The 26,537-nt window shown below is 47.9% G+C and overlaps 5 protein-coding genes across 5 annotated transcripts; 2 read left to right on the forward strand and 3 right to left on the reverse strand.

The window, feature by feature from the left end:
* Positions 1-1,541: 1,541 nt before the first annotated feature.
* HOO65_050419 (N-acetyltransferase eso1) lies at positions 1,542-3,859 on the reverse strand (the record flags this gene model as incomplete). The annotated part of the gene is made up of 3 exons (XM_071003219.1): positions 1,542-2,933; positions 2,989-3,616; positions 3,669-3,859. The coding sequence occupies 3 exons, from the start codon at positions 3,857-3,859 to the stop codon at positions 1,542-1,544; spliced, it is 2,211 nt and encodes a 736-aa protein (XP_070858478.1).
* A 5,911-nt stretch (positions 3,860-9,770) lies between these two features.
* On the reverse strand, positions 9,771-13,724 carry HOO65_050420 (Vegetative incompatibility protein HET-E-1; the record flags this gene model as incomplete). Its single annotated transcript, XM_071003107.1, has 3 exons — positions 9,771-11,042; positions 11,237-13,114; positions 13,182-13,724. 3 exons carry the CDS (start codon positions 13,722-13,724, stop codon positions 9,771-9,773), a joined length of 3,693 nt encoding a protein of 1,230 aa, XP_070858479.1.
* Positions 13,725-15,181: 1,457 nt separating this feature from the next.
* HOO65_050421 (putative double-stranded RNA/RNA-DNA hybrid binding protein) lies at positions 15,182-16,439 on the forward strand (the record flags this gene model as incomplete). The annotated part of the gene is made up of 4 exons (XM_071003412.1): positions 15,182-15,274; positions 15,500-15,613; positions 15,679-16,313; positions 16,406-16,439. 4 exons carry the CDS (start codon positions 15,182-15,184, stop codon positions 16,437-16,439), a joined length of 876 nt encoding a protein of 291 aa, XP_070858480.1.
* Positions 16,440-17,433: 994 nt separating this feature from the next.
* Positions 17,434-20,751, forward strand: HOO65_050422 (uncharacterized protein; the record flags this gene model as incomplete). Its single annotated transcript, XM_071003143.1, has 3 exons — positions 17,434-18,298; positions 18,364-20,678; positions 20,740-20,751. The coding sequence occupies 3 exons, from the start codon at positions 17,434-17,436 to the stop codon at positions 20,749-20,751; spliced, it is 3,192 nt and encodes a 1,063-aa protein (XP_070858481.1).
* A 218-nt stretch (positions 20,752-20,969) lies between these two features.
* On the reverse strand, positions 20,970-25,599 carry HOO65_050423 (Vegetative incompatibility protein HET-E-1; the record flags this gene model as incomplete). The annotated part of the gene is made up of 3 exons (XM_071003085.1): positions 20,970-23,012; positions 23,073-24,989; positions 25,057-25,599. 3 exons carry the CDS (start codon positions 25,597-25,599, stop codon positions 20,970-20,972), a joined length of 4,503 nt encoding a protein of 1,500 aa, XP_070858482.1.
* Between the last annotated feature and the right edge of the window lie 938 nt (positions 25,600-26,537).

Here is a 26,537-nt window from a genome sequence, read left to right on the forward strand (position 1 = left end):
GACAATGTAATCTCGAGATAGGGATGGATGTAACCCTGCTCTTTGGCTGCCTTCTTGTCTCTTGCACATGCGTGCGTACCGGCTGCAGGAGTCTATCAATGTGTGTGTGTGTGTGTGTGGTGTGCGCACACCCCGTGCAAACTTAGCCAAGTCTGCATCACCGATAGATTTGACAAGAAGGCTTAGGTTCGATAATGCAAGTTAAGTCAAATTACGTTACGCTACTACTAACTTGATAGCATTCAAAAGAGGCCGGATATATTTATATTTATCCGTATACAACGAGCGTTGGTGGTGGTGGTGGTGGTGGTGGTGTGCAATTTCTTTTTTTTTTTTTCCTTTCATCTCGGCTTGGACGAATTCAAGTCGCCTCGCGGACCAGGTTCAGGTGGAAAAAACTCAATCAATTATGGCACCAAATTGTGCGAGGAGAAAATGGAAGAAGTTTGAAGAAAAAGAAGAGAAAGAAAAAAACACATCGTATAACTCGACAATGCATACATGAGAAAGCAGCGGTGAAGGCCAGAGACAAGGGAACATAATGGAAATATTACAGCACTGCAGCCGCCGACCCCTCCAGACCCTCCACGCGGACCAAAATTTGTTCGATCCGTTTATTATCAGAGAGAAAAAAGAAGTAAAAAAAAAAAAAAAAAAAAAAAAAGACGCAGAGCCAGCCAGGCCAGCCCTTCTTGTGCGAGTAGGGAAGGGAGAGATCAAGCACATGAACATCAGACGAGAAAGCAGTAAATGCTGCTATTTTTTTCCTGCCCCTAGCTATCATCAAGACGAACAAAAAAAAAATAGACAATAAAATAGTGCCTCACTACCACTGGCGCCTCTTTCCTTTTCCTTCTTTGCTTTTCTTTCCAGGCGATATTACCGGCCAAGTGGGCTGTGAACTTGTGAACTCTTAGCTTACTGTCGCTTTCTCGCTTCGTTTTGATCTATGATTGTGATACTCCCTCTCTACTCCTCCCTTCACACGACTCACAGTGAGCGAGCTAATGCAGTGGATGCATACAATGTGATGTCCGCCTTATCACGTGTTGTCTTATAGAACTCAACAGCAGACTCGAATAATTGAGGCGGGACATACATAATTAAACAACGTAGGAAGAATTACTTTCTCCAATTAGGCGTCGATACTGGGCAAGGGTGAGCGAGCTTCCTTGATGCCCAACCAGAAACGAAAAAAAAAAAACAGTGCAACAGCATGAGAAGCACGGACAAGGCCAGCAGCGGCAGTACCAGCAGTGGAAGCAGTTAGCGCAGTAGCGCAGCAGCGCAGCAACAGCACAGACATGATTACAGTAATGCTATGCTTCCATTGTTTGTTTCCCTGCTGCCGTGCTACGGCTTGGCGTGGGACGAAGACGGGGGCAATCTTGAAGTCGTCAGCTTGAACGTCAGGATATTAGCAATAGCGCTGATCTCTAGATTATTAGCACCGAGTATGCGCTGCTATAGGCTAGGCTCACTGTTTATCTCTGTTTTGTAGTGGATTAATTTTGTTTTAACCTTGTAAAGTCGGGTGTTTTTCAGCCAAAGTGCAGTCTACGTTGGCCTGCTTCTAGTTTGGCTGGCTTAGGGTTTGTGTTGCGTTTTCCGCGATTATTCCGGGAGGTAGAAGCAAAAGCAGAAGTAGAAGTAGAAGCAGAAGCAGAAGCAGAAGCAGAAGCAGAAGCAGAAGCAGAAGTAGAAGCAGAAGCAGAAGTAGAAGCAGAAGCAATAGCAGAAGTAGAAGCAAAAGCAAAAGCAGAAGTAGAAGCAAAAGCAGAAGTAGAAGGCGCGGAGGCAGAGGCAGGGGCAGAGGTAGATGCATAAGCAGAGGAGGCAGAGCCAGACGCAGACGCAGAGCCAGACGCAGCAGAGGCGGAATTTCCATTGGCCTCAAGGTCACTAAACTTTCCGAAAAAGCCCCCGCTGTTACTACCCCTATTGTGTTTTTGTTGGCTGCCCTGCTTGTTCTCAGCCTCTTGCAATGACAGAGCAAAGTGCCAGTCAAGGTGGCTTTGAAGCTCAGCTGCACAGCCGAACGGTACGTCAGTGCAATGAGGGCAAAAGAAGAGAGCCTCACCATCCTGCGGCGTACTCCGAGATGCAACCGTATCTTCACCATCTCCATGCTTGGGCTTTTCATCTGCCTTGTTTCTATCTTCCGCTGTAACACCAAGGCTGCCCCCCAGAGAACCTAGTGAGCTAGACATGTCCTTCATCTGTAAGATTGCCTGGTCGATGCGCCGCCTTTTTGGCTCCTTTTCTGGCTCTGGAGATGTTATTTTTGCAGTGGCAGCGGTAGTACTAGTACTAATGATAGCGGCTCTAGTGGACGCAGCTGTAGCCGTAGCCTTGGCCCCTCGAACCAAGAACCCGCCTATCCCCATGTTCCCCGTGACCCCTTCCTCAAAGCCCGACACCGAAACGCTCAAATGTTCGCAAGGCCAGGTGTACCCCTCCGAAAAGAGAGATGCAAACAGAGCCTCACAGGTGTCTACCAGCAGCTCTACCGACATTGCTTTGCCCTGGGGGATGTTTGCGCTCTTGGACTTGGACTTGGGCTTGGATTTGTTCCCGCTGCCGCCTGTATAGTGCAGTGCCAGCGTTCTGGGCCGTATTTTGTTTTCTGACACTCCGAGATCCACCATCCGCGCAAAGATGTCTGCTGAGAAAATATGGAACCATGATGTAGCTTGTTTTTTGGACGAGATTGCTGGCCTAAACTGCTTTGCTGAGAGCATCGACTTGATCTGGGTTCGGGGGGTGACTTCTGATGTGTCAACCCCCCGCACAGTGTTGTACACCCAGGTGCCAGTCTCAGGGCCCAAGCGGGCATTTAGCTGGCCCAGCGAGACACCCATAATCTGGGCGATATCCTCGGTGCCGAACTCTGACGCTACTTTTTCGCCCAGCTTGCCGCCGAGATTACGTAGCTTGGTGAACTTTAGTTCTGCTAAAAAGAGCCCCCACGGCGCGAGACCGGATCACGGTTTGCGCGTTGGGCTTTTTGTGGCCAGATCCCAGCTTGCTCAGTAGTTTGTTGACAGATACCCCGCCCGAACACGTATACTTTAGTTCTTGAAAGATTTTGAGCCGCAGCTCGCGCACTATACGCGCACCAATGCACAGAGCAACGTCGTCCCAATCAATAGCCTGCTGTTCGTCTTCCTCCGAAAGAGGGATTACTTCGTCCTCGGCCCAGTCTAGGGCGATGTCCTCGGAGTTGGGGAGGGACAGCTGCTGTTGTCCTGTCTCAAGAGCTTGTTGCAGTTCGGGGTGGTTGCGGAGAAGCTCGGCTTGGATTTGGGCCGATAGATCTATAAAAACCTCGTCAATCGAGGCCTTTTCAACCTTTTGCATATTACCCGGAGGCAGGTTTTCCGTGATCAGCTTCATGATCTTGCGCGACTCTAGGCGGTACGGATCCAGCGACACTTTGTCACTTGCTACGTTCCGCGCGGAGTCAGGCCGATATGCCCACTTGGTATCGCCTTCTCGCCATGTTGCGACGTGCTGGAATATCATATGAGGACACAATTTACGAGCATCGGCCACTGTTGTGTGGCGCTTGATGCCAAACTCTCGTGCAGGGTAGTTGATGGCAATGAGGCCGTGCCTATACACGAGTTAATTTGCCTGTTCATGTTTGCCGGCGAAGATCAGCGTACCATTGTCGCACACCAAGAGGCTTGTCGCGGGGGATGTCCAGCCTCACCATCTCACATTGAGCATAGAACGCATCTAGATCGATATGTGCAATGATCCTTAGGGGTGTTGAAGTGGTGTAGTTTCCCATATGCATGAGATGTCTAGCTGTGAAGCGGGAAAGGCCTGACGGCGGTGATGATGGCGGCTCCATTTTTAAAGGTCTATTATCTGAAAGAGGTAGAAAAGTAATTGGGATGAGACTGGGGGTGTGAATACGACAGTAAACAGGGAATTATACTGTAGATTTAGACAGGTAGTTGAGGCTATCCGTTAAATATATTCAAGTTCAAGTAGTTGAGGCTATATCGTCAGACCGAGCATAAGAAAAACGCGTTTAAAGAGGCTAGTCTGGAGAGGAGGCAAAGGGATGTTTGGCGCGTCTCCACAGCTGGAAATTTGTAGGGCATTATTAGCTAGGGTCTGGCTAAAGGCACCGGGGACTTGGAACACAAGACAGGAGAGCGGCAAGTTGCTGGTCCCAATGTTTTAGAGCACTTGAAGGATCTGATTCGGAGTCAAGTTTAAGGCAGCGGGGAAGTGGAACGGAAAAGATGTTGTTTGCTATTCCAAAATGGACAAAGCGCACGTCATGGTTTCTGATCCAGCCCAGCAGTCTTCAGTTTCGCTTCCTATAGTTTATGCTATTAGTAGCCCTGGTTTTATTCAGATTGGGAATGTTCTAAGAATGCGACTAAAAGTAGCAAAGAGAAGCGGCGATGGGTTGATAGAGGCTAACAGGGGGCGGAGCGTAAGTTTCTAGATGTCTGAAAAAGAGAAAACAAAACAACACAACTAAGAAATTACGAAGAACTGAATCTGGGAAAAAAGAAAACACAGGTGCGAAAGTGGAAAATGAAGAGCAAGACTGGTGTATAAAAATGGAAGCATAAAACAGAAAGAAAAAAGGATGAGACACGCCTGGCGTAGAGAAAGAAGCCTATCTGACTTGACGCAAAACCTTGTGCCATAAACTGTCGGCACCGGAAACACCTACTTGACTCTCCGCCAGCCATCTTGACATGAACATTTGCTTTGCCGACGCGTATGCCCGCTCCGTTTTAGGCGGCGGCTGCCGGCGTCTTGGCCCTGCCAAGTCTGCGACTCTGTAGGGTGTGCAACTCTAGCATCCTGAGTTTCTGCCGATATGTTTGTAGCGAATACGGTAACAGTAGGGCCTCCTTGAAGTCAATCAACATGGTATCGCCCGTATTATCTGCCAAGATGTTTGTGTCCTACACGTCGGTATGCGCAGCTTTGAGGTCATGAAGCTTTGAGACCCATCGACAATCTGTTGGCTTATAGAGACTCGGGTTTCCCCGTGTAGTTTTTGACCTTGCTCTTTTGCTCTGTCTCTCGGAGTTGCCTAAGCCCCATGTTTCTATTTGAAAGAAGAGCCAGATAAAAAAGGTCAGCACTAAAGTCCCAGAACGCCGTCGTATCAAGACATCACAGGTCCACAGAATCTAGATATATCCCTGAATAGACTTTGGGCGTTGGTATGCCTCCTCCTCACGCTGCAATTTTCCGACAACTCCCTCGGCCGTCCCTCTTGCTACACAGGTTTAGCCATACTCAATGAGTGTCAGGTGGGACAAGACCCCAGACGACACTAGAAGGCCTAGGGGTGTATAGCCTTGGACAAAACTTGGACGGTGCGGCGATTGCATAAGAGAAAGCCAGGCAGTGTAGCCCACTGGATATAAACACCTACGTTTCTCTCTACACTTACACCTAATACGCAACTTGTCACCTCCGCTGCCTGTCAAATCTATGTCACTGGACTGTTGCCAACCGGTGTGGTGAGAACAACTTAGGTAATAGGGGTCCATCTCAGTCCCATTAACAAGCCCGGTGAGGCATTTGCTAGTAAAATATAGAGATATTTCTGGCTTGGTTAGCCGGGCTTGTTGTCTGACTTAATCTTACGCCTGATCCTGATTCTGACCATTGGTCTTGGTCTGCGTGATTCTCCCCGTGGTAGAAGTCATATTGCCGTGGGGAAATTGTTGCGTGCTAGAAACTGTACGCCTGATCCTGATTCTGACCATTGGTCTTGGTCTGCGTAATTCTCCCCGTGGTAGAAGTTATATTACCGTGGGGAAATTGTTGCGTGCCAGAAACTGTGGTATTTTGCGGTGCGTCAACGCCATAGCTGCCACGCCACGATCAGCTGGTGGACTTCCATCTTGTTGTGACTGGCTTTTCGCATTGCAACTAGACTTGGACCCTCATGCGGAAGGAGTGATGGCGCTGGATCCCGTTGTGCAACGAGCGATAGCTTAGGGCCTTGTTATGGAGCAAGGCATATAAGCATCGCGATCGGCTAGATCTGACATTAGGACTATGTGGCGCGGTTACTCCTTCTTGATAAGCCCGTTTTCTCAGCCTTGTCCGCTTCACTTCTGCTGCCGCCTGTTTTCTCTCGACGTTAATGATTTATCAAAGCTAGCGCATTTCTGTCTTGAACTTGAACTTGAATATATTTAACGTCTACGGGAATCACAGAGATCTCCTTAGAACCTTCTTTGCTTCTCTGCATAGTTAAGTTCTTCCATCATGCACACTTAAGCTGGAGTATTCAGGCTCGGGGTTACCCAGGGATAATCCGACAAAAGGCAGATTCCCCACAATACCCATCCTCCATGTAGTTCATCCAACATTTCATCCAACAGCTGGCCTATAATCAGTCAGCCATTTGGGCGCGGACAATCTTGAGCGCATCAAATAGTCTCCCCTGATACTTAAGTCCTGAAAAGCCACAGCCCGACCCAGATTCCAGTACTGAAGAGAAAGCTCTGGGGGTGCACAGTATACGGCTTGCCCTGGACTGCAGGCCACACCACGCACTTTACTCAGGGACAATACAGAATCTTCCATCGAAATGCACGACAACAAGGGAGTCAGCACGCAAACTAGAGCGACAAGAGGGCTGATTGGACTGAGTTGTATTGGTGAGGGGGGCTAAAGGCCGCATCACATCCAAGAGCATATGGCTTTTATGCAGGGCGCCCGTCTTCTGTTGACCATGCATGCCTTTGCACCTGCTTTTTTTCTGTATATTTAGCCATATTAAAAGAAAAGTCGCTATGAATGTACATAGAGTGATATAAGGGAGGCCTGGGGCCTTGTACTTTGTAGTGTCACCATCCATCATGCGTGTTAGTAGTGACTGGCAATATCATCACTCATAGTTGGCTATTCTAAGCCAGTGGCGTTTGGTCATCGTGCGGCCAAACAGACGAGTAATGCTGGTTTAATTGTCTGGCCAACTACTACATCCAATGCAATCCTCTATACTCTTTTTTGGTGCAAGCTTACCCAAGACAAGCAAACTGGCAGAAATGGGATCCAGCTTTGTTTCCAACAATATTGGTATTACTACAGGCCTTAGAAGCGTAAGATTTACAGAGAATAAACAAAAAAGACTTTAATACCCATTAACTAACAAGGCTGGAGATGCTGCTTTTAGCCATGGAAACTGAAGTTGCTTGAGCATGTGACCGAGTCTTGGCTTTAGCTACCGCATTCAGAATAAACATGATGACTATTGTAGAGAACCCCTTTCCGAAAGATCTAGGAGAATATCGAATAAGCTCACGATATAAAAGCCCAGCGCTTTCACTCTAGATAGCAAAAGAGCTTGAGGCGTGGCAACATAAAATCCTTGATCATAAAAGGGCTGAACTCAGAATACAAGTTTCAACAAATATAGAAAACGTGCCATAAAAATGCCGTGGGTTTCGGAAAGCGCATCCTCTACAGCAAACATCGACACCAGACCACATCAAGTGCAACAACTCCCACTACAACCACCCCCAGACATCGATCCCCCATCGATTGTTACTGTATTTCTTCCATAGAGGCATCCAGAAAACTCCTTGCTATTTTGCTTGAGCACTTTTTTTTTTTGGCGCCAAACAACACAGGTTTTATGTCCCCCAAGACAGAAATGCTTCCGCATTGGGACGTGAGAGAGGACGGTGTGGGAGAAGGTGATCTGTCGGGAGAGGGAGTGTGGAGGTACGAGTCTCGTTTTCTTTGCTACTTTTCTTTTGCATTCGTTCTACGCTCTGTTCACTGCCTAGTTTCTTTGCTTGATGATTGGTGTTTGGTTTTGTTTTCGTTCGTTCGTTCCTTCCTTCCTTCCTTTGTTTTCCTTTTTTTTCTTTTTTTCTGCCTATTGTACTTTAACCACGGTAGAGTGGAAACGAGCAACAAGGTAGCTTGGGAGCAAATTGCGCTTCGCTCGCCAAAACTCTATAGTGAACCTGGCAGAGGGTTAATTTCTGTCCGGTAACCAGTCCGGCGTCGTTTGATCTCTGTGATTGCCGTAGACGTTAAATATATTCAAGTTCAAGGTTCTAAGGCTTTTTTATGCAGTTAGTGTAGAGTAAAATAATGGCCAAGCTCCTAAGAAAGGTCAATAACATTCATGTCATCGCAGGTTTAGATGAGAGCAGCCTTAGCAGACCTTTTAACTCGCCCAATACTTCTACTTCTTCCCTCACCGGCGTCCATGAAACTTCTGCGCTAGAAACATATTGCCATTCAATCTAGTAGTAGTTATCCTTGGGCTTAAACTGGAAGTGTGTGGAACAAGGTTTATACCTAACTTTTTCTGGCCTTAGAAGGCTATCCATGATCCCGACACAGGTATTATCCGGTTCAGCCTTGCAACCTAGTGACCGAACTTTGCTGGCACATGCTTCTCTAGTACCAGCAGGCAAACTAGAAAACGAGCTAAGATCTTCCCTCTGGTAGATGAAGCTTTTGGGAATTTGACGCGGAAATTAGTGTAACTAGGTCTCCAATTCAGCCCCTACTGCTTCGGTCATGAGGTCATGAGGGTGTACACTGCTTGAAGTCTTGAAGTCTTGACATCAGAATGACTAAGTTCAGACTAGAAAACACGTCAACATAAAATGCGTTTAGGTAAAGCTTTGTGTCTTCCACCCCTTTTAACTCGGTATTGAGCCAGTAATCGGCAATGCCAGCGAAAGTGTCTCTAAAGGCTCTTGCATAGAATATTGTAGCATGCTACCTACTGTAAAGGGGACATTTATTATTGATGCTTTGCTTGTCATCAATATTTGCCTGCTCAACATAAGGACAAGAGTTTATCGCCAAGGATAGCATATAGATTGGCGATATCTTGGCGATACAAACTTGGAAAATCTCCCTATGAAATTAGATGGCAAGAGCGATTTCAATCGCGAGAAGACGTTGTGTATTTGCCTGTAGCGTGTTTCTTGAGAAATGGAATCATTTGGACGGTATAAATAGGTAGGGGATGGGGTTTGAAGATATCTACATGGGGAGAAGGGGCATGTCATCATTGCAAATCTTTCCAGAGTCTGCACAAGCCTTTTCTACAACAATGCCCTAATCTCTTTCTCTATTACCATCAGGATAGATGTTGGATTGAACATGAACATGAACTTGAACTTGAACTTGAATATATTTAACGTCTACGGGAATCACAGAGATCAAACGACGCCGGACTGGTTACCAGACAGAAATTAACCCTCTGCAAGGTTCACTATAGAGTTTTGGCGAGCGAAGCGCAATTGCTCTCAAGTTACCTTGTTGCTCGTTTCCCACTCTACCGTGGTTAAAGTACAAAAGGCAAAAAAAAAAAAATCGAAAACAAAGAAAGGAAGGAAAGAACGAAAACAAAATCAAACACCAATCATCCAACAGAGAAACAAAACCGTGAACAAAGCGTAGAAAGAATGCAAAAGAAAAGTAGCAAAGAAAACGAGACTCGTACCTCCACACTCCCTCTAGATGTTGGATTGGTTCGCATTTGTTGGAATAAATGTACATGTCACATGTAACTCACTTTTCAAGGGCCGAAAATTCAAGCTTGACTAACTTATTATTTAGGATAATTAGTTAGATGCATGGTAAAATGGTTAATGGACCATAGGTTTGATTTCTTGCAGGAAAGAACATCATGAGCCATGGCCTCTATGCGCTTGAGAAATGAAGAGTCTTGTTTAAGGAAATAGTCCATGATTATGCAAAGTGTACGAAAGGAGTCTATAAGAGAATGCCAAACTCTATCCTAGGAGTATGGCATTTAAGCTAGTTGTCGGACGGAATTTGATACCGTACATGTAGGATCTAGAGCGAGGTAAAGAAACTTGACTAGCTGATGGCCCTGATGACAATTGATGTCCGTTGTTTGTGACCACCGCTGGTGTCACGCCGCTGCTATGGCCCTCGAGAGTCTGCAGACACACACCAGAAGTCGTATCCCAGATCTTGACTGTCTTGTCTGAAGACCCTGATGCCAGTCGCTGTCCACCAGTTGAGAAGGTCACTGACGTCACCTCTTTGTCATGGCCCTCGAGAGTCTGTAGACACGCACCAGAAGTCGCATCCCAGATCTTGACTGTCTTGTCCCTTGACCCTGATGCCAGTTGCTGTCCATCAGTTGAGAAGATCACCGACGTCACGTCACCATCATGGCCCTCGAGAGTCTTCAGACACGTACCAGAAGTCGCATCCCAGATCTTGACTGTCTTGTCTAAAGACCCTGATGCCAGTCGCTGTCCACCAGTTGAGAAGATCACTGACGTCACCTCTTTGTCATGGCCCTCGAGAGTCTGTAGACACGCACCAGAAGTCGCATCCCAGATCTTGACTGTCTTGTCCCTTGACGCTGATGCAAGTCGCTGTCCATCAGTTGAGAAGATCACTGATGTCACATAATGACCATGGCCCTTGAGAGTCTGCAGACACGCACCAGAAGTCGCATCCCAGATCTTGACTGTGCTGTCATCTGCGCCTGATGCCAGTCGCTGTCCATCAATTGAGAACACGACTGAGCTCACCCAATCATCATGGCCCTTGAGAGTCTGCAGACACGAACCAGAAGTCGCATCCCAGATCTTGACTGTCTTGTCCCAAGAACCTGATGCCAGTCGCTGTCCATCAGTTGAGAAGATCACTGACGTCACCTCTTCGTCATGGCCCTCGAGAGTCTGTAGACACGCACCAGAAGTCGCATCCCAGATCTTGACTGTCTTGTCCCAAGACCCGGATGCCAGTCGCTGTGCATCAGTTGAGAACACGACTGACGTCACCTCTTTGTCATGGCCCTCGAAATTCTGCAGACAAGCATTCTGATCTGTCTCAACTCTTGGCTTCATCTTAGTCCAGTTTGGCTCTTCATGTTTAAACGTCTGTCCTATCAAGCTGCCTGTGGGGCTGAATATGAGGGCTGATTCGTAAACTTGCAAGGGGGCAATCTCAATGCCTCTCGTATGGGATAGAAGAAATCGGCGAGCATCTTTGACAATATCTTGAAGGTGCTTTGATGGGTTTTCCTGTTGTGGAATGTTAAACATTGCTTTTCCAAAATTCATCTCCTGCGTGAATAAATACTTACTAGGCAAGATTCTAATTTTCCAATTGCTTGTACTCCAGTATAGACGCTTCGTAAAAGACTAAGAGCTTCTAACCATTGAAGATATTTCTTTGTAAAGAAGGCTAATATCCTATCATTTTCACTAGCTCTTACATTCACTAGAGAGCCATGAAAGTGATCAATCCAAAATATGCAAGAATATCGAATGGCAGCCAATGGGTCAGGGTCAGGGGTAGCAACCTCATCGATGAGAGACCCTGGGGCTTGCAGGTGGTAAATGTCGCGTTCTAGAATTTCACCTAAAAGATCCAAGGATCGCACAAAGACCATTTGGTGTCGGTGCGCAATGCCAGAAGGTAGGACTTGATCTAATGCTTTATCCAGGATGTAGTCCTTTGCTGATTGGTGCACAAAGGAGATAGTATTGTTATGAAGAGTCAAGAAAGACCCGCATGAGGCGATGATTTCTCTTACCTCCTCTGTGTCCACGTCTTTCAGTGGCTCAACAAGGACATGTAGCTCTTCCAAGGTGATGGGTCGGTATACAACCAGAGTGTTGGCAATGATATCCTTGTAGAGTTGCGCATCTTGTGATTTGGCGATCTGTTCTAGCATCTGTCCGTATAAAGCATCAAGCCCAGGCGGAAAAGACTTTAGTTTAGCAAGAATGTGGCGTTTGCGTGTTTCTTCGCTGGAAAGCTCTTGGCAAACCAGAGCTACCCACAGAAAGGTGCCATGGGCATTTGACTGTAGATGTTGCAAAACAGCAATCTTCGTATCATCGTCGTATTTTCTGTCCTGTGCAAGCTGGTCTACCTTGAATTTGATATAAGAGTCGACTGCTGCAGACACTGAATGCTGGTTTGTTTCAAGGTGTATCTTGACTTTCTGCTTCGCATCATTCAGACCTTCCTCAATATCTGGCCAATTGCGGCTTGATACAATCCATTTGGTGGCTGAAGACTCAGTGATGAAGTCAAGTAGGCAGTTCCGATCCACAGTACACTCATCCAGGGCATCGACGATCAGAATGGCATTCTTCAGGCATGGATCCTTCAACATATCGGTCGCTATCTCACGGACCTCATGCCAAGTACCCCCATTTTCAAATAGCTTTTCCCCTGTGCGATCGTACTTTCTTCGCACGTGCCTGATGAGCTGTGGATTGCAACATGCAAGGTGATAAATCAGGCCGCGTAGCACAGATGTGGCGGTGCTCAGTCGATCACCACCTGTGGCTTGGCAAAAGAAATAGTAGGGTGATGTTGACTGGTCTAGCTCCAGCTCATCGATGATGCCACAAAGGAGCATGGTTTTGCCTTTGCCGGCGTCCCCTTTGATCCAGAGGATTTGGCTTTCCGGTTCGTTTCTAAACTTCTGGAAGTCCTTGTGTTCGAGAATCCATTTGTAGGAGTCTTTCAGTAAACCGCCTTTTTTATCCTGGATGTCCTTCTTGTCCGTTCGGGGATCGGTCGTGTAAAGGTCTCTGAGACATTCATTGTCCTTGTCGTCGTGATGCCTCTTTTCCTGTTGTGCCGCTTGACTCTGCACCGCTTGACTCTGCACCGCTTGACTCTGCACCGCTTGACTCTGCACAGCTTGACTCTGCACCGCTGCGTAAATGTTTCCTAGACTGGCTTGCAAATCAGATGTCGTGTTGTTGAGCTGATGCATTTGGTTTTGGATCTCTTGGGCATTGTACTGCTCCATGTCATACAGCACAGCCTTTTCGGCTTCCTTGATGTCACTGAGCTGGCCTGCCCAGTCGTCGATCAAAAACGTATCCCTCAAAGCACTGATAGCCTGACTGCGATGGTAGAGACAGACGCTTCTGATTTGATACAAGAGGAGCTTTTCAAAGAGCTGCGTGATGTTCTTCTCCAGTGTATCTCGTAGCGCGACCGTAGTCGTATCCCCCTTATTTTCGTCAAGAAGCAAACTGGTCAGGTCCCAATACCACTGTGTTCTGCCTAAAACATACTGGATGCCTTTGCGATTTTCAAGTGCTTCAGAGATGGGGTTTCTCAGGACCTAGGCAATGTTAGCCAACAACAGCACGCTTTGTGTCCTATTCTGCGAACAAATTGCAAGTACATACCTCTAGTCCAAGGCAAACAGTTGCCCATATAACAGCCGCTTCCGGGGCGGCACGGAGAGCTTCATCCATGATTCCCATGATAGCCTGCACTGCTCGCAAACCATCATCGATTCCTTGCGTTAGGGAAGCCTCCTTCTTTGTTCTTTCGATCCCCCTCTCAGCAAACTGTCTCATTTGACATGATGTGACCTTCAGATCCGTTGTCGTCTTGTCTTCGATTCGATCGGTGGGTTCCACACTTGTCCCGTCGTGGAGGGGATCAGATAAGATGATTTTCTCGAACACCTCTACCAACTTTGGCTCCTTCTTTCTTGAACTTTCATACGCATTTTCCCAAATTCTCTCTTCGAGAGTGGACAGTGCTATCGGCTCGGGCTGGGGTGGTGGTGGAGAGGTTGCGGCCTGGATTGGCGATGAAGCTGGCCCAGATTCTGGCTGTTCTGGAACATGTGTGACGGCGGTGGGCGACGTATCTTGGCCTGCCTTTGCAATGGGCGCTTTTCTCTTTTGGAGGCGACGTTTGAATTTGCTGAAAATTCCCATAATTGCGACTCTTAGGGGCGTGTTTTGCAATAGCGAAAAAAAGATAAACTTGGACAATGAACAAGTTGAAAATGCAATCCCTTTGTCTGTACTATAGAATTCTTGACACTAGATGCAGGGAAAACTATGTTACCGCCCAGCTGCGTATTGGTTAAACACGAAACATCATATCAATTTCGTTTCGACCCTAGCATATGCATGGCTGTTAAGCGATGCATAATATGTAACATACATTGCGCCCGCCTGGAGATATACGATAATGAAAAACGGATAAAAGACGCTCTCCTTCAAAAAGGGGCTTTGGAATTCAGGCGTATTGCTCCAATCACCACCTCGCCTTTCCTCCATGTGCACCAAAGTAAATGAACACTGCTAGATACGACTGTATTTACAATCAACTACACACAACTACAAGGCACTGCAATATCAGCTGCTAAATAGCTTGTTACGTAAGACCACCAATCCGATGTCCTGTGTTTATTTCGCACTATCTATTCAATAGGCTTTCGAGATACCGTGAACCGCAATGGGCCACAGCTATTAGAGTGGCGCGGACTCAAGTTCCGCGGTAAGAAGACTTCCAGTCTACCCTAACCTTTAGATATTACCATTGGTTCTCATGATTGCGATATCCCCAGATTTCCCCAAAGCCTGCCACGTCACTCGTATGTCGCCCTCTACCACGTGGTACTGGTTTTACTAGCACGGCCTGCGGACTAGCTTGGGGACAGTCATGAACCGTGCTACCTGGTAATAGCGCTTTCGACATCTGATTATGGGTGTTGAGAAAACGATAAATTAGCATCAAGATGATCTTAGTGTAGTTAGGCGCCGAGAGATACCAAGCGTTAGAAAGATAGTGTTTGAGCAGATAATTCATCCCTACATAGCCTAGATGTCGACCAAAATGTATGTCTTCACCTTCTCACAAATGAATGGTAAGCTACAGTGCATCCGCCACTCGATACTGACTGTATATTTGGGGAGATGAGCAGTGAGCTTAGCATAGACACCAAGTAAGCTAGGCTTGATGTTTGAGCATTATGCTAGTATCAACCTGGACGGTGAGGCCTGGACGGTGAGGATATCTAGAAGTTGGCTGGTGAGATTAGGCGTGCTTAACCACGGTAGAGTGGAAACGAGCAACAAGGTAACTTGGGAGCAATTGCGCTTCGCTCGCCAAAACTCTATAGTGAACCTGGCAGAGGGTTAATTTCTGTCCGGTAACCAGTCCGGCGTCATTTGATCTCTGTGATTCCCGTAGACGTTAAATATATTCAAGTTCAAGTTCAAGAGATTAGGCGTTTATTATGGGCAGGAAAATAAAGACCCTAGCAGCTAGGGTTAACATAATGCATCAAATGTTCATTGACAATACCAAATAGATACCTCAGTGAGGAGTAAGACCGCCCCCGAATTCAGTAATGCAGGCAGTGAGAGCATGCATGCTACCATAGATGACGTATGCGGCCACCACCTGGTTCCCCAGAGCCAGCAAGACCAGCATGGACATTTTGGAGAAGGTTCTCAGAGAAGGCTTGCGAGCCGCTGTAACTGTCTTCAAAACGACAAGCAAAAAGTGCCTCTACAGATTCGCAGCGTTCCCGAACATGACAATCATCTGCCAGGACATGCTGCGGACGGGAGGAATACGGGCATCAACATGCAATGCAGACCACCCTCTGCACTGGACGACGATTGACGGGAGCATCGATGAGGCAAAGGCCCTGTTACCACACCCGATAAGGGACTCGACGAAACTCCGGCCAGAATAGGAAGGTCCAGCCGAGTCGCTGGCAGAGAAACTGAGCAAAGAAGAGGCAGCCAAGGCTCATCTGGACCTGCTCAGCAAGGAGTCACATAAGACGATGTGGGCCTACACGGCTCACGTAACAGTGATGGAGACACTGGAGCAGGCTGAGCTGTTTACTTCCGAGGCAAAATACTCGCACAGGGCAATGGATCATGCGGCAGATACAGAGGAGTGGCGGATGCGGAAGCGATTGCTGCCCTCAAGGCAGTTAGAGCTGCCGCCGAAGTCGCCCCCTCACAAGCAGAAGGCCTGAACCTATGTGTCGACAATTTGGGAGTGGTAAAAAGGATCAGCCGGAGGATGCAGAAACCGGGCACTTCGCAGCTTGCGATAGACGAGATCCGCCGCACCCTCGCAAGATGGCAAGGCGGATCAGACAACCTGGCCCTGGAAGAGCCGGTTGGCAAGGTGCACTGGGTCCCAGGACACTGCGAAGTCCCGGGCAATGAAGCAGTCGACCAGCTGGCCAAAGCGGGTTGCAAGAGCGAAGACCTTCTGGTCCCAAAGGCCACAATGTCACTAACGGCAGCAAGAAGGTGGAGGAATGAAGCCTTTAAAGCAGACTTCCGAAACTGGATGAAAGAAAACTGCCCAAAGATCAAGCACCTCGGCGGAGCGCTGAACTGGCCGAGACCATATGACATCGGCTGGATGAAGGGGCTACACAGAGGCACAGTCGCCCGGATCCTAGCAGCGCGTTCCGGACATGGCGACTTCGAAGAGTATCACGTGCGGCTCAACCACGCGAATGCAGAAATGCAGTGCCTAGTCTCAGGGTATGACCAACCCAAGACCTTCTGCCATCCGTGGGAGTGTCAAGGCAACGAGAAGAAACTATCTACGAGATTTGTACGAAAGTTTCTCATAGTTGCAAGTGGAGGGTGTTCCGCATTGGGACGTGAAAGGGGACGGCACAGCGAGAAGGGGGCTTTCTCCGGAGTGGGAGTGGCGAGCCACAAATTTGCTTTTCTTTGGTACTTTTCTTTACTATTCGTTCTACGGCGCTCTGGTCACTGTTTAGTTCGTTGTTTGATGTTTGCTTGTTTTCGTTCATTCTTTTTTTTTGCCCTCAAGTACTTCAAACCACGGCAGAGCAGAAATGAGCAACAAGTTAATTCAGGAGCAATTGCGCTTCGCTCGGCAAAACTCTATAATGAACCCTGAATAGGGTTAATTCTGTCCAGTAGCCAAGTCCAGCGTCGTTTGATCTCTGTGATTCCCGTGGACGTTAAATATATTGAAGTTCAAGTTCAAGATCCTTCGACAGGCAACCTAACTTATGAGAGACAAAAGGAGGTGAGTATAAAGAGTAAGATAGTGAAAAACTTAGAATAGTGTAGAGATTTGGCTACTGAGCTGGTCAAAGCAGACATCTGGGTGAAGTCCGGATGAAGTCCGGATAAACCCATCAAACGCTGTTCTTATCTAGAAGTCTAGCATATAAGAGAAGAAGGGCTGGCCGAACTTTGGATACAGGAGGAGAGAATCCAAGAAAACATAAAATGGAAACACTAGAGCAACATTCTCGCAAATGAAGAAAAGAATTGAGAATCGATTTTAACATAAGGCTAAGAGGATCTCTTGCAAGAGCCTCTTCACGCGTAGAAACGGTGTGATAATAATCTATTGGCAAAAAATTTGTGTACTGCACATCCTGAGTACTTGAATGTGGCATGTAAGCATAAGACATTTTAGGGTAGAAAGGATTTCATGACCTCGTGATACCAGAGCCAAGGGTTTATGTTTAACCGATGACTTACCGGTACCACAGCTTCTGCCCTGTGCCTGATCACAACATTGTCGCTCAACATATTTGTCTGAATGTGAAATCTATACGCAATCTAATTTAGGTATAATTGTTGTGATTAAAGATTCTCATCTTGCTATTGAATCGAAATGTCAGAAAATCGTATAGCTGAACTAGAGCGTCTGCTTAATAGCGAGGCGGCAGCGCGTCGCGAGGCAAACCGCCGAGCGGAAGAAGAAAGCCAGCGAGCTAATAACGAGGCGGCAGCGCGTCGCGAGGCAAACCGCCGAGCGGAAGAAGAAAGCCAGCGAGCTAATAACGAGGCGGCAGCGCGTCGCGAGGCAAACCGCCGAGCGGAAGAAGAAAGCCAGCGAGCTAATAACGAGGCGGCAGCGCGTCGCGAGGCAAACCGCCGAGCGGAAGAAGAAAGCCAGCGAGCTAATAACGAGGCGGCAGCGCGTCGCGAGGCAAACCGCCGAGCGGAAGAAGAAAGCCAGCGAGCTAATAACGAGGCGGCAGCGCGTCGCGAGGCAAACCGCCGAGCGGAAGAAGAAAGCCAGCGAGCTAATAACGAGGCGGCAGCGCGTCGCGAGGCAAACCGCCGAGCGGAAGAAGAAAGCCAGCGAGCTAATAACGAGGCGGCAGCGCGTCGCGAGGCAAACCGCCGAGCGGAAGAAGAAAGCCAGCGAGCTAATAACGAGGCGGCAGCGCGTCGCGAGGCAAACCGCCGAGCGGAAGAAGAAAGCCAGCGAGCTAATAACGAGGCGGCAGCGCGTCGCGAGGCAAACCGCCGAGCGGAAGAAGAAAGCCAGCGAGCTAATAACGAGGCGGCAGCGCGTCGCGAGGCAAACCGCCGAGCGGAAGAAGAAAGCCAGCGAGCTAATAGCGAGGCGGCAGCGCGTCGAGAGGCAAACCGCCGGGCCGATAGAGAGAGTGAATCCCGTCGGGATGCAGAGGCCTTCGCCGCCCATATTCAGCGCCAGCTCGACGATATGAGGAGTGAGGTCGTAGACCGTGAGTTACCAAGACAAAAAATACAGTATAATAGCAGTATAAAATACAGCTAACATGGCAAAAAGCTCAAAACCTACGAAACTACCTGAACCAAATTCGCCATTTGCACCTCTACACAAGTCGCTTACTGCCGTTTCAGTCCCAATCCAGTCGACCATTGAGTCTAGGCACTAGCAACGATTCCAATGCCCCAACAACAACCTCCGGCCAAACATCCATAACAAAAAAGGTCTACCCACTCCGAGTACGACAATGGATTGAGTTCCCACAAGACCATGACAAAGTGTTTTCTTCGCTTCGAGAACAACTGCAGGATTCCAGCCTTTTCCCTCCACGCAAGAAGGTGGAATACCTAGAGGAAACGATGCAAGAGAGTATCCCTATAGCGTTTTTGAAATCAAACTGGTTCCTGAACCATTCACGCACATCCGTGTTTTTAGATTGTGCCATTGAGCAGCCATGCTCAAACATGCTGGAAGGACATTTTACAATTACTGGTAATAAGAAAGAGGTGTTCTTTGATAACAAGAGGACTGGAGTAAGGTCTATTGTAGGTCCTAGTGAAAATGTCTCCCAGGGTGAGAGTGGTGATACTAGTTCTGGGCCTGACACAGTTGATGTGTCTGATACTGTTGCACCAAAACTACCTCCCAGGAAAACAATGCCAGACTGCGTGGTATTTGTCAAAGATGAATGGGTCGATCGCTCAGTCCCTAAGCCAGAGCCATATCGTCTTACTATTGGTGAGCACAAGCCATGTCATTCATTACGTGCAAGGGATTTTCAGAATAACCCTACACTTCCTGAAGACTGTTTGATACGCATGGCTATTGCTAGCAAAAGCCAAGTAGGCAAGGGCAGGAAGGGCCAGAGGGTCGGGCATCAACAATCAGACAGCGCAGTGTTTTCTCCTTCTGGCTCTCCTATCGTACTATCCAACATTCCACATAAGCTCCGGTTCTTTGCGTCTGCTTTAGCTCAGACATATCACTATATGATCATGTCTGGCCTAGAGTATGGCTATCTTGCGACAGGAGAAACTCTGACATTTCTTCGCATCCCACTAGAAGATCCGGCCACGCTCCTGTACTATACATCCTTTTTCCCAGCTGTGGATCCGAAAGATCTACCAAAGTCGGATGGAGATCCTGTCTATCCAAGCCATGTGACAGCATCAGTAAATCAACAGGATGTATCTCAGGTTGGAGATGACATCTTAGCCGAGCTGGCTGTCTCACAGTTGTGTTCATTGTGTATAATGGCTTCTACATCGGCTGTTAGGCCAGTGAAATGGGTAAATAACACACTAGAACTGCTGGCTGAGTTCCCAAATCTCCCCAAAGGTTACAGTCGTATAACGACGTCATCTCTTGGCATAAGACTGCGGAATGATAGTGATGATGAGACTGGGAGTGATGATGGAAGTGATGGCAACTCTGGTAGTCGGAGACTTGCTCATCGTTCCACTATGCATAGAGTCCATGACAGCAATGAACGGGCAGCGTCTCCTCTTTGGCAATCACACCAAGCACCTGGGGATAATACTCAACGTCACGATACCTCTAGAAATCATCAGCCAGATTTAGCTGCCGTAGGTATCAAGGCCGTCAAAGAGAAGGCAATGCTTCCATATTGTACACAAGCATGTCTGCTTGGCCTTGTTCGTGGTCTACCTTTTGACGCTTCATGTCCTAACTACCACATCCACAAAAGTGCACTACTACAGTCATCTTGTGCTAAGCCACAAGGAGAACATCAAAAACATCCTATTCATGGGACTGATGTCTGCAGACTTATCCAGGAGCAGATCGCGATCCATCCTGAAAACAACTGCACTCTTCTCTATAATGAAGGTCTTTACGGCGCGATTGGATGTTTGTTCAAGCTTTCAATCAATGGCTATGGTTACACGTTTGTTGCCAAAGGTGTTGAGTCACACAATGCGCGTCGGCTGAAGCGAGAGACGCGCATTTACAGCCACCTGCGCCAACAACAAGGCACCCTGATTCCTGTCCACCTTGGTCTAGTCAAACTGCTCTCTCCATATCCGTTCATGGCAAAGTTTACAACACTTTCACACCTGATGCTTATGTCATATACAGGCAAGGCACTTCACTACGGGCCGTCCTTAGATCAGCAGAGTCAGGAACTGGGCCGTGATCTGAACCAGGAAGTTGAAGATACCTACAAGAAGTTGCAAGATTGGGGGCTGAATGACCGGGACCACGATGTATGCAATGCGACATGGTGTGAGGAAACCCAAAGTGTGATGAAGATTGATTTCGACCACTGTGTTTTGGACATGGACGTTTATGAGGCAAAGTTAAAGGCCATTGAGGGCTGTTTGGGAGGCTCAAGTGCCAGTAAGAAAAGGAGTATGGTAGGTAATCACTATCATGGGCAAGTATGTGATGATAAAATGACCTCTATAACGGATGTAGAGCCGGTATTGAAACGAGCCAAGCATGTAGAGGGGTAGCCTGAATGATAAAACGGCTGTCAAGCTTTCGGGAACATTCCCGCAAATAATAGTACCATTAACTACATAAAGAAGACCCTTGATGTCTGATGCTAACCCTAACGTTGGGGCGAACTGGATCAGGGTCAGCAATCTTGGTAACCCTGACTTAGGTTACTGACAAAAATCCATTGTGCAATGCCAAACCCTCTTCTAGGACCTAAACTCCATGATGATAATACGGCCAGAGGAAGTACCTAACCCAAATCTTCCGTGGGCCACTGCAAATGTCTGGGAACGACACGATGGTGGCAGCCAAAGGACCCTTTGCCCATTCTCAATAATCCAGTCCTGGTAATTGCTGAGACCATACATATAGGATCTAGAGTGAGGCCAAGAAGCTTGACTGGCTGATGGCCCTGGTGGTATTCGCTGTCCGTTATTTGCGAACACCACTGGCGTCACGCTGCTGCCATGGTCCTCGAGAGTCTGCAGACACGCTCCGGAAGTCGCGTCCCAGATCTTGACTGTCTTGTCCCCTGACCCTGATGCCAGTTGCTGTCCATCGTTTGAGAAAACCACTGATGTCACCCCTCTATCATGGCCCTCAAGAGTTTGCAGACACACACCAGAAGTTGCATCCCAGATCTTGACTGTCTTGTCCCAAGACCCTGATGCTAGCCGCTGCCCATCATTTGAGTAGACCACTGATGTCACATAATCATAATGGCCCTCAAGAGTCTTCAGACACGCACCAGAAGCCGCATCCCAGATCTTGACTGTCTTGTCATCTGAACCTGATGCCAGTTGTTGCCCATCGTTTGAGAACACCACTGATGTCACCCATTCATCATGGCCCCCAAGAGTTGTCAGACACGCACCAGAAGTCGCATCCCAGATCTTGACTGTCTTATCGTCTGACCCCGATGCCAGTCGCTGTCCATCATTTGAGAAGACTACTGATGTCACATTCCAACCATGGCCGTCGAGAGTTTTCAGGCAGGCACCAGAAGTCGCATCCCAGATCTTGACTGTCTTGTCATAAGACCCTGATGCCAGTCGCTGTCCATCGTTCGAGAACACCATTGATGTCACCCCTCTATCATGGCCCTCGAGAGTCTGTACAAACGCACGAGAAGTCGTATCCCAGATCTTGACTGTCTTGTCCCAAGACCCTGATGCCAGTTGCTGTCCATCGTTCGAGAACACCACTGATGTCACCCCTCTATCATGGCCCTCGAGAGTCTGCAGAACCGAACCAGAAGTTGCATCCCAGATCTTGATTGTGTTGTCCCAAGACCCTGATGCCAGCCGCTGTCCATCGTTTGAGAACACTACTGACATCACAAAACTACTATGACCCTCAAGAGTCTGCAGACACTCTCCAGAAGTCGCATCCCAGATCTTGGCTGTGTTGTCTGAAGACCCTGATGCCAGTCGTTGCCCATCATTTGAGAAGACCACTGATGTCACATTCCAACCATGGCCTTCGAGAGTCTGTAGACACGCACCGGAAGTCGTATCCCAAATCTTGACTGTGTTGTCCCAAGACCCTGATGCCAGCCGCTGGCCATCATTTGAGTAAACTACTGACATCACCTCTCTATCATGGCCCTCGAGAGCCTGCAGACACGCACCAGAAGTCGCATCCCGGATCTTGACTGTCGTGTCTGAAGACGCTGATGCCAATCGCTGTCCATCATTGGAGAAGACCACTGACGTCACTTCGTCATCATGGTCCCTGAAGGTTTGCAGACAGGCATCAGAAGTCGCATCCCAAATCTTGACTGTGTTGTCCCTCGACCCTGACGCCAGTTGCTGTCCATCGTTTGAGAACACCACTGATGTCACCCCTCTATCATGGCCCTCAAGAGTTTGCAGACACACACCAGACGTCGCATCCCAGATCTTGATTGTATTGTCCCAAGACGCTGATGCCAGCCGCTGCCCATCCTTTGAGAACATCACTGATGTCACAAAACTACCATGGCCCTCAAGAGTCTGCAGGCAAGCATCCCAATCTGCCTCAACCCTTGGCTTCACCTTAATCCAGCCTGGCTCTTCATCACTAAATATCTGCCTTATCAGGCTATTGGTAGGGCTGAATATTAGGACTGACTCGTAAACTTGTAGAGGGGCAATCTCAATAACTTTCGTATAGGCGAGAAGAAATCGGCGAGCTTCTTGGACAATTTCTTGAAGGTGATTTGATGCTTTTTCCTGCTGTGCGATGTTAAAACCTGGCTTTTCCATAACCTATTCATCCCATGCGTAGGCACTTACCAGACAAGTTTCTAATTTCCAAATTGCTCGTACTCCAATATAGACGCTTCGTAAAAGACTAAGGGCTTCTAGCCATTGAAGATATTTCTTCGTGAAGAGGGCCAAGATCCTATCGTGTTCACTAGCTCTTGCATTTACCGGAGAGTCATGAAGATGATCAACCCAAAATATGCAAGAGTATTGAATAGCAGCCAATGGGTCAGGGTCAGGGGTAGTAACCTCATCGATCAGAGACCCTGGAGCCTGCAGCTGGTAAATATCGCGTTCTAGAGTTTGGCATAGAAGATCCAACGATCGTACAAAGACCATTTGGTGTTGGCGCGCAATGCCGGAGGGTAGGACTTGGTCTAAGGCTTTGCCTAGGAAGTAGTCCTTTGCTGATTGGTGCACAAAAGATATAGTATTGTTATGAAGAGTCAAGAAAGACCCGCATGAGGCGATGATTTCTCTCACCTCCCCCGTGTCCATATCTTTCAGTGGTTCAACAAGGACATGTAGCTCTTCCAGGGTGATGGGTCGGTATACAACTAGAGTGTTGGCAATGATATCCTTGTAGAGTTTCTCATCTTGCGACTTGGAGATATGTTCCAACATCAGTTCGTATAAAGCATTCAGTCCAGGTGGAAAAGACTTTAGCTTAGCTAGGGTGTGGCGTTTTCGTGTTTCTTCACTAGAAAGCTCTTGGCAAACCAGAGCTACCCACAGAAAGGTGCCATGGGCATTTGACTGCAGATGTTGCAAAACAGCGATCTTCGTGTCATCGTCGTATTTTCTGTCCCGCGCAAGCTGGTCTACCTTGAATTTGATATACGAGTCGACTGCTGCAGAGACCGAATGCTGGTTTATTTCAAGGTGTATCTTGACTTTTTGCTTTGCATCATTCAGACGCTCCTCAATATCTGGCCAATTACGGCTTGATACAATCCATTTGGTGGTTGAAGACTCAGTGATGAAGTCAAGTAGGCGCTTCCGATCCACAGTACACTCATCCAGGGCATCGACGATCAGAATGGCATTTTTCAGGCTTGGGTCCTTCAACATATCAGTCGCTATCTCACGGACCTCATGCCAAGTAGACCCATTTTCAAATAGCTTTTTCCCTGTGCGATCGTACTTTCTTCGCACGTGCCTGATGAGCTGTGGATTGCAACATGCAAGGTGATAAATCAGGCCCCGTAGCACAGATGTGGCGGTGCTCAGTCGATCACCACCCGTTGCCTGGCAAAAGAAATAGTAGGGTGATGTTGACTGATCTAGCTCCAGTTCATCGATGATGCCACAAAGGAGCATGGTTTTGCCTTTGCCGGCGTCCCCTTTGATCCAGAGGATTTGGCTTTCCGTTTCGTTTCTAAACTTCTGGAAGTCCTTGTGTTCGAGAATCCATTTGTAGGAATCTTTCAGTAAGCCACCTTTCTTATCTTGGATGTCCTTCTTGTCCGTTCGGGGATCGGTTGTGTAAAGGTCTCTCAGACATTCATTGTCCTTGTCGTCGTGATGCCTCTTTGCCTGTTGCACTGCTTGACTCTGCACCGCTGCGTAAATGTTTCCTAGACTAACTTGCAAAGCAGATGTTGTGTTGTTGAGTTGATGCATCTGCGTTTGAATCTCTTGAGCATTGTACTGCTCCATGTCATACAGCACAGCCTTTTCGGCTTCCTTGATGTCACTGAGCTGGCCTGCCCAGTCATCGATCAAAAACGTATCCCTCAAAGCAGTGATAGCCTGACTGCGATGGTAGAGACAGATGCTTCTGATTTGATACAAGAGGAGCTTTTCAAAGAGCTGCGTGATGTTCTTCTCCAATGTGTCTCGTAGTGCAACTGTAGTTGTATGCCCCTTATTTTCGTCAAGAAGCAAACTAGTCAGGTCCCAATACCACTCTGTTCTGCCCAACACGTACTGGATGCCTTGGCGATTTTCAAGTGCTTCGGTGATGGGGTTTTTCAAGACCTATGTACTGTTAGCTAACAACAGCACGCTTTGTGTCCTATTCCGCCATCAAATCGCAACCACATACCTCTAGTCCAAGGCAAACAGTTGCCCATATAACAGCCGCTTCCGGGGCGGCACGGAGGGCTCTATCCATGATTCCCATGATAGCCTGCACTGCTCGCAAACCATCATCGATTCCTTGCTTTAGGGAAGCCTCCTTCTTTGTTCTTTCGATCCCCCTCTCAGCAAACTGTCTCATTTGACATGATGTGACCTTCAGATCCGTTGTCGCCTTGTCTTCGATTCGATCGGTGGGTTCCACACTTGTCCCGTCGTCGAGGGGATCAGATAAGATGATTTTCTCGAATACCTCTACCAACTTTGGCTCCTTCTTTCTTGAACTTTCATACGCATTTTCCCAAGTTCTCTCTTGGAGAGTGGACAGTGCTATCGGCTCGGGCTGGGGTGGCGGTGGAGAGGTTGCGGCCTGGATTGGCGATGAAGCTGGCCCAGATTCTGGCTGTACTGGGACATGTGGAAGGATGGTGGGCGACGTCGCTCGGCCTGCCCTTGCGATGGGCACTTTCCCCTTTTGGGGGTGACGTTTGAATTTGCTGAAAATCCCCATAATTTCGACTCTTAGGAGCGTGTTTTGCAATAGTAAAAAAGGATAAACTTGGACAATGGACAATGGACAATGGACAAGTTGAAAATGCGGTTCTTTTGTCTGCACCATAGAATCCTTGATACCAGATGCGGGGAAAACTGTGTTGCCGCCCTGCGGCTGAGTATTTGTTCGACAAGAAGCATCCTCAATTTCGTTGTGACCCTAGCATAACGTGCTTGATGAGATAGTGGGTCAGTCAAGTGAGTGAGCCAAAAACCCTCACCCTACAACATTTCTATTTGATTTGATTCTTTATAACCACCCAATATGTCGCCGACTTCAAATGAGCCTACAGTACTTCTTGCACTTCAATCTCTTCAAAATAACCCCAAAATCAAGTCTCCAACGCACAGAAACTGTATACCAGGTCCCCTTCGAGACGTTACATCGCCGCCACCACGGCATCCAATCGCGATGCGAAACTATCCCAAAGTCAGGAAGACTATCTGATCTAGACGAAAACATAGCAATCCAATTCATTCTAGACCTAGATTCGCAAGGATTTCCCTCGCAAATGTGTTTTGTGGAAGAAATGGCCAATTCTTTGCTAGCTGACTGCGATGTGTCACCCGTCGACAAGCGCTGAGCTCATAACTCTGTGAAGCGACAACCAGAGCTGAAGACGCGTTTATTTCGCAACTATGACTACCAGAGGGCGATTAGGTTATTGCAAACAGCAAAGATGGATGGACAGATAACCAGTTAAGTCTCGAGTGGCTAACGCACTTTGACTGGTCTGCAACCAACCGATCAACTGGTCCCTATTGTCTTCTGATCCTTAATGGTCACGAAAGCCACCAACTCCGCTGATTTTGAGAGATTTTGTGACGAGAACAAGATTAACTCTTTGTATGCCGGCTCATGCATCTCATCTACTTCAGCCTCTTGATGTTGGGTGC

This window comes from Ceratocystis lukuohia (genome assembly GCF_044167205.1).
Source record: "Ceratocystis lukuohia strain C4212 chromosome Unknown Supercontig5_pilon, whole genome shotgun sequence".
Taxonomy (NCBI): Eukaryota; Fungi; Ascomycota; class Sordariomycetes; order Microascales; family Ceratocystidaceae; genus Ceratocystis; species Ceratocystis lukuohia.